The 10,730-nt window shown below is 44.4% G+C and overlaps 1 protein-coding gene across 1 annotated transcript; it reads right to left on the reverse strand.

Annotated features, from left to right (window-relative positions):
- Nucleotides 1-820: 820 nt before the first annotated feature.
- On the reverse strand, nucleotides 821-6,612 carry LOC121077405 (protein FAM162B-like). The gene is made up of 4 exons (XM_040572644.1): nucleotides 6,301-6,612; nucleotides 4,160-4,265; nucleotides 2,601-2,709; nucleotides 821-1,888 (listed from the first exon to the last, which is right to left on the reverse strand). Exons 1-4 carry the CDS (start codon nucleotides 6,461-6,463, stop codon nucleotides 1,781-1,783), a joined length of 486 nt encoding a protein of 161 aa, XP_040428578.1. The 5' UTR covers nucleotides 6,464-6,612; the 3' UTR covers nucleotides 821-1,780.
- Between the last annotated feature and the right edge of the window lie 4,118 nt (nucleotides 6,613-10,730).

Below are 10,730 nucleotides of genomic sequence, written 5' to 3' on the forward strand. Positions count from 1 at the left end.
AACACTAACTTTGAGGAAATTCTTCAGGTTTATTGCACTAACCCAAGAAAACCAGGTCACATAAAACAAATGAGCACATATTACCTGTGCCGGCAAAAGCGCCATCTCAGCAGAGACTTGCTCACTTGGTACTTGTCCCAGACTGTTATTTTCGCTTTTCTGAGATGTGCTTCATGGGGAATACTACAGGGAGCAGACATCACTTTTTGCAAATTGTACTGTACAGGTCCGTGAGTTGGAAACAAGGACTGTGAATGCCAACTTGTGACAGATGTAACATCCCTCTCACACATGCTCCTCATCCCAAATGGGTGTGCAACATGGAGAAAAGTGCTCCTAAAAAGCCTCAGAAGGGGGGAAAAAAAGCCACCAAATGACCACAGACACAGGAGACAGAGGGCCAGAGTTCAACTGCTGACCACTCACTCCCAAGCCCTGGGGATTATCCCATCCTTGCCAGCAACTTGTTCATGTAGTGACATACCAGCAATAAGTGGATGTGATTTTTGGCACAATAAACCCCTGAGACCTGAGTGGGAGCTTCCAGACTCCACTGGAGCCTAAGTATACCCTGTCCAAGTAACAAACCAGCAGCAGCAAAGAAAAGCCTTGGTGTGATGCTCAAGACACAGCACAAAAGCTGAGCTTGGTTACAGCATCTACCACCTCCTGTGGTGGCCAGGGTGAGACAGATGGGTTTTGCCACTCTGCATCCCTTGGTACCCCACGCAGCGCACCCAGCTCTGTGGGCTTGTTTTACGGGTGTTAGGGATTTATGAATGACGCACAGGGGTTCAGATCAAAAGTACAAACTGAGGTCTGTCTTAAAGTTTAATCACTTTATGAAAATGGAACTTTTAATAATTTATTAGGATCTCTCCCATTTGTTAAACAACATCCAAGCGAGCTTGGTGACACTTTAGATGAAGCTGTAAAGAGAAGTGTTTATTTTAGATGTAATTGGACAGCTGTTTTATTGTAAGTTAATGAACTATGGTGATTAAAAAGAATTCAGTTTTAGCAAACCATGTTTTAACAATTAATCCTGACTAAAATCACAACTAAACAAGAGCTAGGGAGCTTTCATGACAACGACTGGAAGCAGAAGATGGAAAAGCAAACCCAGTGAAGTGCAACAGGATGAGTGGTGCCTCCAGACAGGCTCCCTGTGCAGGGTGTGGGTTCCCAGGAAGGCAGCTGCCCCACAGCCACCAAACCACTCCATGAGCCCACACTACCACTCCACACCACCATCAGCTCCTCTGGCACAAAGCTCCTTTGGGCCCAAGATCTTCACAAGGGTCTGCTCACACCCCTCCATCTTCCCAGCCCCTCTGTGCTCATGCCCCTCCTTTCCCCTTGTCACAGGGAGGGAGAGGGAACAGCAATGGCAGTAGGCTCAGAGGTAGAGATATTTGACCTCTTTCTGGTTTCAAAAGACTTTTCAGACTTGTTTTGCCCCAGCTCTGTGTCACTTTTGACAACACCACAAGAAGCTGATCCAGAGATGAGGAGTCCTGCACCCATCCCTCTCACTCTTCCCAGTTTAGAAACATCTGCTTTTTAGCTGAACATGGTGACTAAGACCAGAGACCACAGAAAGCAGTTGCTGGAGTTTCCATAGGAGTTTCACAGTTCATACAGAGCAGTTTTTAAGAAGCAAAGTCTTTGCCCTGCTAGAGTTGCAGTGAAAAAGTTCCAAAGCATAAAATGAAAACAGGTATGTACGCCATGTGTGCAAGTCACTTATCTCCTGCTGTTATTGTAAATCTGTTCCTGATCATTGTGGCTTCACAGCAGCTGCCTCCTGATCTTTTTCCACTTCAGCCCTCCATTTGGCCTTCTTTTGTTCATTCATCCTCAGCAGTGTGTGATCCCTTTTGGCAGCCTTTGAAAAGAAATGGTGAAAATCATTGCATGCACACATTTCCCACCACTAAGTTTCCCTGTATTTGCACTACTTGCTTTGATATCACACTGTCCTTTTTGATATTTTGTAGCGAAAGACATTGTGTCTCCTCATTTTACTAAACTGTCATCATTTCCAGCTTCTAATTAGTAGAACAGTTGCAGTGCTTGATGTTTACAGGTGCTCAAGCAGGATGGAAGAAGGGCACAGCACTTGCAGCTGGGACAAGCTAGTCTAGCTGCAGACCCTCCCTCCCCACCAGTGGGGTGGGAGAAACAAGTCTCATATCTTTTAGTGGCCATGGTGGCCCAGTGGCTAGCTGGGCAGTGCCATAGGAGCCCCACTCCCCTTGCTGCAGGGTAGGACCCGGCTCTGCTGCTGTTGTGTGAGCTGCTCCACAACCTTTGGACAGGCCTCCTGGTGAAACACCATGATATGGGGGCATTGCAGTGCACTTACTTATGGTAAAGTAGGTCAGAAGGAACACATTAACAAGCAAGTTGTGTTTCCCTGTGTCAATCTCTCCTCAGGAGAACAGGGTGATAGACATCCCATGAAAATATTGCTAATATGGACTTAACCTCAACACCTATCTGTCACCCAGCTGCTTATTTAAAAAGAGCATTAAAAAGAGCATACACAGACCATACATTAAGTGGATCAGTTCACCTCACTCAGAAGCAATACTCACTTCTTTGCCTGTGATTACCATGGCCAAACAGCCCAGCAAGGTCAGTGCAATCATGATATAGCAAACCTTTATCCTCACACTGTTCCTTGCCGCGTCGAGGACCTCAGACCTGTGGAAGACAGAGCAGAGTTTCCATCCTGTAGCAGCATGTGGGAAATAAGATCATGGGGAGCTGGGTAATGAATCCTCAAATCTTCCAGCAACTGCCTTTTTATGTACTATGAATTTAACCTACTCTTTCTCCAAGTGCTTAGAGGATTCAAAAAAAAAAAAAAGCCTATGCAGGAAAAATTTGGCCAACACCCTTCACACACACACACACAATCAGGTATTGGTACTCCCAGCTGTTGACAGCAACAACACAAACAACAAACTCTGCTCTTGTATCTTCTTTCACAACAGAGTGAACAGCTGAAAATTACAAGGACAGAAAAGCAATTTCATCATGGTAATAGAATTACGAGAGGTCCACTCTTGGGAGTTGCAGGGCACAGTGTGGGGTGCTGCACAGTACCAGGAGACACTGGGGCCATGCCTTGCCACCCACAGTGGAATAAAAGCATATGTACGACATTTTGGCTGAGAACAATAGAGAGTTTTCATGCAGCAAAGAGGCACGGCAAGCGGTGATTGCATGTGTAGCCACATCCCCTTCCCAGCTGCATGAAGTAAGTGCTCTGCAGCCCTGTCTCGCCACCATGTAGCCCTCTGCCAGGCAGCTGGCAACAGGCACACCAGTATCTACTGCAGTGAGAGGCTGAGCCTGAGCTGGAGCGGACAACTACACCGTCCGTCCAGACTTGTCTTCCCAAACAACTGCGCACAGCCATTGCTGAGAAATCTCCTCCACCTTCCATGAGTGACTCACAGTATTTATCTAACCATTCACACTTGCAAGAGACTACAATGTGACAACCTGAGTCATTCATGAAATCCTATCCAGCTGTGAATTTCTTTACTTAGCAAGGGGAAGGCCAAGTGGAGGAGCCCCTAGTATGCCACAAGTCTGGAGGCATTAGGTCTCTGAAATGAAATACAATCCTTTAACAAAATTCCATGGGACATGAGATATCATGGAGTGTAGAACCACAGACCAGACATGAGGAATTCTTTGCAGATGTCTGTCACCAGAGCTGTGTATAGCCCTAACTTTCTTTTAAAATGTATGCAGCGTTATTAATTGCTAATCAATAAAAGCTAGCCAAGAATGTTAAAAACCCAAAGTAGATGACATTTTACTGTGGTAACTTCTGAGCTACAGAGCTACTTGCCTTGCAAAAGACACTTCAGCTGAGTCTGAAACTTATGCTACCTAAAATAAGTGAATCCAGTGTATTTCACAAGGTATAACAAGGAGTTAATGCTCCCAGAAGTTGGGATTATTTTTGGACACCAGTAGCTGCAAGCCCCAAAAGCGTGGCAGTCCACAAACACCCACCCTGTAAACACACTTCTGACTAATGCAGACTGGGGTCTCAATCTGTTTGTTCATATCCAAAAGCATCATTCAAGCGAAATGAATTTAATATCAGAAGGAAAAAGGTTTTACATATACTTACGTTATGTACTTGGGAATGTCCTCCTCCTTTTTAAAGCGTCCTGCCCATACTAAGACCTTTTTATCAAAATTTGTAGGCCTTCTTTCATTCTTGAATGCTTTGTAACCTTTAAGAAATTTTACAAAAGGCAACAGTGAGCTAAACTTAAGAAGAGGAAGAGAAGAAAAAATATAGCTACAGAGGAAAAGGATTCAAAGTTCAGAATAGCACTTTTCTGTTCTGTGAGAGTCAAATGTGCCTTATAATGTCAATGGGATTATGTAGCTGGTATGAGATACTTGGTTATGTTTGGAGCTTATTCAATTTAAAAATATATATTTTCTTTATTTTAAGTGGGTTTTAAACTAAAAATCTCTCCAACATTCCTTATTAAGAGGCGGAAGGGATGTGGGGCTGAAGTCACCCCAAGCCCACAGTATGTTCTCACCCTGCTTGCATCTTGCTTTAAATAGTGAGTTCAGCACACTGCCAGCAGCACTAATAAGTCCTCAACAGCATCTCCTTTGGAAAGTGCTGATAGAGAGATGAGGTCTGTTAAAATACAGCCTGGTGGGAGGCTGTTGTTCTCATGCAAGCTGGGTACCACATTGCTGTAATCTAATGATGATATATTACACCCCAGGAGACTACCGCAGTGATGCCATTAGCATGCTGTCACTGTGAGAATGATGAGAAAGAGACTCCGGTGCCTCTTGACAGAAACGAGCCCAATGACAGGCCACAATGTGGCCAGCGGCAGGGAAACCCTGTGAAAATAGGGTAAGCGATGGCTAGCCCCAAACCTGGTTTTTGCCTTGCACATCCATATAGGCAATCATTTCAGGCAGCTGGATCTGCTCATGTACCCAGGCAGGGTGCACACAAGATGCTGGGTTATGATGCCCCGTACTTGCAAATGTGAGACTGGTGTTTAGTAGTGCGCTGTGGGTGACAGAGCCCTGTGGGGGAGGCAGGCATGCCTCAGGGCACGCAGAAAGGGATGGACATGAACATGAACAGTCTCTATGTCCCCTACTCCCTGGTTGTTGTTGAATTACTGGTGTTTGGCTAAAAGGAAATGACTGCAGATACAGAAGAGGGCACAGAGCATCTCTTCCTGCCTGTGCTGAGTTGTGAAATTACATTAAGTGTCTTGGCCCCAAGCCTGTTCATGTGTGCCAGGTCTTGTGAGTGGCTGAAAAATTCCAGGTGTGAATCTTGGTACTCCAATCCCCGGGTAAATTTAATCTCCTGCTTCTCATATTTTTCTTAACCAGTGTCAGTGAGACCAGGAGAGAGACATCTGAAATATCAGTGAGAGCCTGAATCTGATTTGCAGCCAGCAGTGGGATGGAGCCTGTCCTTTTAGCAATCTATCTCAGGGAAAACAAGGGCAAAGCCCTTTTCTAGACAGCCACATCCATTCCATGGAAACACCAGCGGCCCCACACAGCCTGGTCTTGCTAGGGTAAAGAATCTGCAAAGGCACAGCCAAGGAGGTGATGGTATGGATTATAAAGAGAAACTGTGCCAGTGAGATTGCCCACCGCAGGACGGGCTGCCTGGTACAGAGACCTCACTCATCTGGAGGGGGTACCAAGCAGCTCCCTGCTGGGAAGATCAGGCTAGAAGGATGCCCAAGCATGGATCTGACCTTCCTTCTCACTAGAAGGAGCAATAAACACATCCACTGCCTTTAAGTTACTGCACTGAGCCACTCCTGTGTCCCTGTCTGAGCTGGCATACCCCTTACCTCCAGTGTGTGCTGGGTGGGGAGGGATAGGACATGGCAGTGGCAGGCATCGCCATCCCTGAATGTGTGGGGATGTGCACCCATCCTCCACCAGAAACCCAGCAGGAGGGTGTGAGGAGGAACTTTTACTTTCTTTTTTAATTAACAGATTCCAGGACATGAGATGTCCGTTTGTTTGCCACCACAAGAGAAGGACTATTTAACACAAAAAACTTTATTCCTGACTACTATGCTGGTTGGAACTCTTGATTCTCTCTGTGCCTCGGCAATGCTTATAACCCCAACACAGCACTGAAATAGCACAGCCATGGATGGGAACAAGGGTCATTGTCTAGCTGTTTCCTGGAAAAAACAAACACCTTCCCTCCGTTCTGCAGCACGAAACAGTGACCAAAGCACTTCTACCCACCTGGATTAGCTGTCTGCTGCACCACATCCCGCACACCCTTGGCTTTGTCACCGATGGCCCTGGCAGGGCGCAGGAACAGAGGAGCAGTGTGGGGGCCCCAGGTGCTTGGGCGAGCCCCCCCCCACCACAGCCTGGGGCTGCTGCCCAAGAGCCTCCCCAGCATCCTGGGCTGCTGCAAGCAAACGGCCGGGGCACCGGCTGGAGCCCAGAAGGTCGACCCAGAAGTTATTTACATAAAACTACTACTTCCTGTGAGTGGGGAGTAGCACACTTTTCCACATTGGCTGCCAAAAGTTTCTTCTTGCGTCACGATGACTAGTTAAATTTATTGCCCGTGTTTGTCAAAGTGACTAACCTTCTGCATTACACAGGCAGACACGGCTGCTGTGGCAGCTCACACCCAGCGTGGGCTCTCCCCCAGGCTCACCATCCTAGGGAACTGCTCTGGATATCAATGGGTATTTATTATTTTTTTTTCCTCACTCTTTATTATGCTAGGACTAAAATAGGACAGCGTGCTATATTCTCCACAAAGATAGGCTCTGTAACTGTTAATTATCACAGTCGGTTAAGCTGTTAGAGTTCTTAATTGTTCTCAGCTAAAAAAATAATCTTGCAAATCAGTCCTGTTAAACAGCCTTTGTGAAGAGGAAAGGCTTTTTCGCTGTCTCAGAATAAACATGGTTTAGTGAAGGGAAATTAAAGGCAATGCTTGTGGCTGTAAATGCACGTGGTGACCCCATCCTGGGATCATGACAGTCCCACATTTAAACAGCAAACTTTCCTAGAAAATAAATATATTTCAGACATAGTTTAAATCAGTAAACTAAGAAATCATGTAAAAGACCTCAGGTGATGTAGTGTTTGTCAGTGAGTACAACTGGTCATTGAGAAGTAGCACTAACCTTTGAAGAATTTGTCCTCTTTCAATTCAGTCTCCACAAAGTCTGACTAGCCCTGGGTGCTTTTTATAACATCAGCTGTGCTAATCAGAGAATGAACCAAAAACAATGCCTTTTTTTTCCACTTTGACATTTCTCCTGTATTTTGCACAAAATTCTCCCTGATGGGTCAGGAAATGAAAATGTAAAATTCTTTTCTCATTTGTAGCAGTAAGGTATTTACTTTCCTTAAATGTACGAGGCTCCAAAGCTGATTTACAAGAAAAAATTCCATTCAAGAGGGAAGAAGCTATTGCCAAAAGGAAGATGTTCAGAACTATTTAATAATACTATCAAGTGCAATATTGCAGATAACCAAAGTGTGTCTAACTGTGAGGGGAGGAACTGCAAGGGGATAGAGCTCAGGATGTTGGCAAGGATGTTCTTTTATGGCTGAGAGGATGAAAGATGCAAAACAGATGCATCTCCAGCTACCCAGCTCCTGGCCCCAAGGAAAAACTCCAGTGTTTATAGAGACATTTTATATTTTTGAGAACACAAAGTTACTGATATTGAGGAAAGAAGAAACACGCAGCAATGACAAACGCTCCTTTTCCTCTTTCATGAAAGCTCCACAATGCATCCGGACATTACACAATGTGTTTAGCTTAATTTGCGTGTAATTCGGTAAAGCAAATTAGATCCATTTCCAGATTAGGAACCCATACAGAAAATAAATGGTGGTTTGAGCTTCCAGCTGCAAACTAGATCTGCAAACAAGCAGAAATCAGTGGCTGTGATTATGCTGGAAGAAGCAGAAGAGAAACCTGGTAAAGTCACAGCGTCCTGATCAGGATTGCAATGGGGGGAGATGGGGTGTGCAGAAGAGAAGGCTGTATTTATAGCATAAATTTTACAGGGCTCAGCATGTCTAAGCATCCCCACAGGCCCTGTTTTCACCTCACAGAAGAGCTGCTGAGTGGAAAATGGGCCTTGTCCACTCAGACATCCCTCACTGCCTGGGCAGGTGGGCAGGAGGTGACAGGGTGAGCTGCTGTGATTTCCACCTTAACAGATATGTTGAAAGTTTTTATTGCAAAAGTGACTGTCTTTACCCCATGTCCCAGTCTGGGTTTAAAAGGAAAAAAAATATATCATTTTTATTTTATCTCTCAGCTTCTCAAATGCAGAGAAAATCACAGGGTTTCCAGGCCTCCAGTGCTTATCCACCTAGGGGTTGCCAATTGTTTCCTCTAAAAAACACACCAGCTAACAGCTGTATTAATCATGTCTGCTGTGAGCAAAAAAGCACTTCAGGATTTATTATGCCAGAATTTAGAAGTGCAAAGACACCCAGGTCCTCATGAAACCACAAAGGTAGTTATTTGCTCCTGAATTTTACTCATTTCTCTGGCACTGGGAATGATTATCGCTGGGATGAGTTTTGCTCTGCAGTGCAAGACAGCTGATAAAAAGCTATACACACCACTGCGTTAGGAAATCAAACTTTCCCTTGTGCACCATGGATCTTTCTCTGACCTAGAGCATCCTGAGTCCCTTCCTGAACAGAGAAGAGATGCAGAGTGCTCTTGGACCAAGGTTCCTATATGCAGCCTGATGCTCTTAGCCTTCCTCAGAGAGGTGCTTTATGCTCAGCAAGTGAATGTCCCCCCTGCCCAGGTTACAAAACATCCCTATAGGGCTCATTTTTTTCACTCCCATCATCCAGACATAGCTGGATACCCATCAGTGTCTCATTATCAGAACACAACCATTATTTCATGATTGTTAAGCTCGCAGACAGGGAGTTTATTATATAGCAGTAACAACTTGTTCAGACATGCAAAGTTAGCAAGACCAGGCTTAAGGCACCATCTTGTCCTCTGCCAACGTCCTTCTGCCAGGAGGAGACCAAGGCCCCAGCTCCTCAACAAGTCCTGTACAGTACAGATAAGGCACAGCGAGTATCTGTAGAGACATCCCCCAGGCTTTCTCTGACCCTCGCTGCACAAGGAGAGCACAGGTCTTAAGGTTTTTGAGTTACAAAGGAACAAGCTAGTTCAGATAAAACAGAAGATGGTCTGCAGCTGTAGTGACAGTCATGACATTTCTCTTTTCTCTGCAAGAGTGATATATAGTTACAGACTTTGCTGCACACTGGTGCTTGTGCTGAAGATGGAAAACTACACACAAAACCTCACAAGACTCCCTCCCCCTCTTCATTACCCTCACATCCTTTCTGCCTTCTCAGGCTCTGCTCTTGCAAGCAGGATCAGCAGTCAATCATCCTCCCCTCCCTAAATGTACACAGAAGCCTTTATAGAACTGGAATCGAAAAGCCACAGTATAAAATACATTACTCTTTGATTTCTGACTGCCCTTATAGCGTCATTCCCCTCACCTTAATCCTGATTATTGCAGCAATGAACGAACCCAGGTTGTCTTCACTTATACTTCTTTATCTGCTTTCAACAATCACAGGAATGAAAGTTTATTCCTCCAAAAAGCCCAGGCAGGACTACCTCTTTACATCTCCTGGTTAATTTTCATAAGACTACACAATATTTTTAGTCATATTCACAAAAAAAATCCACAGGAGTATTCAATTGAAAAAATATTACTGCATTATTTTCACATGTGCCGTCCTCATAACTAAATGGCTTACCATCAGGTTCTGCTTAGCATACCACACAAAGTTTTTACGTATCAGGATGGTGATGAGGAGCAGAAGATAACTTTATCATAAAATTATTTACCTTCCTCTCGTCTAATTAAGTATGCTACAGAGCTCTGCTTTTGTTCATAGCAGAGATAAACAAACAATTCTGGATGAGCTTGTGCCTTGGGAAATTCTAAGTGAGACAGGAAACCTTCCTCCACACAACTCAGTGTTCTCCAGGAATAAAATTTAACACAGCAAGATCAATGAATTGCTTTGAATATCTCACCCACCTCCAGAGCCCAAGCCCAAGTGCCCATCCCTTCTCTTCAGGGATCAGTACTCCGAGCGCCTCTGTTCTCTCCTCCTATCTCCTCCAGACTGAATCCTGAGAAACTTAAAGCTCCATAACTTTTTCACACCAAGGCCAAGTCAAATTAAATGAACATCTTACAGCAAACCTAGGCTTAGAGGGTTTGTAACACCAAAACCAATCATCAGCACGAGGCTTTAATCACTTCAGGAAGCTTGGGTTCATTTTTTATAATCTTGAGTGCTATCAATAAAACAAGGCATCTAATAAAAGAGAGTAGTGATGGTGAAGGACACCCCCCCCCTTCCATTTTAAACTTCAACTTTGCTTTTAAAAATGAAATCAAAATTCATCTACCCAGTTCCATAGTTGCTGAAATTTCTTGTGTTTTCTATTATTGCTCTTATTACTTCAAATTTGATAGTATCACTTCACATTAGAAAAATAAAATGTCTAGCACCTATAAGTAAAACACCAACCACTACTAAAAAAAAAACTCCACTTACTTTAGCAAATCTTGCCTAATTCACATTATATGAGCCTTTTTGCCATCAGTCGCCTGATAGGGAAAGATAAT

This window comes from Cygnus olor, chromosome 13 (genome assembly GCF_009769625.2).
Source record: "Cygnus olor isolate bCygOlo1 chromosome 13, bCygOlo1.pri.v2, whole genome shotgun sequence".
Lineage (NCBI taxonomy): Eukaryota > Metazoa > Chordata > Aves > Anseriformes > Anatidae > Cygnus > Cygnus olor.

Coding starts and splice junctions, on each gene's coding strand:
- LOC121077405 (XM_040572644.1), bottom strand. CDS start 6,463: ATGCTGGGGAGGCTCTTGGGCAGCAGCCCCAGGCTGTGGTGGGGGGGG. Junction 4,266..6,300: donor GCAGCAGACAGCTAATCCAG/GTGGGTAGAAGT, acceptor AATTTCTTAAAG/GTTACAAAGCATTCAAGAAT. Junction 1,889..2,600: donor TGGTAATCACAGGCAAAGAA/GTGAGTATTGCT, acceptor TTCTTTTCAAAG/GCTGCCAAAAGGGATCACAC.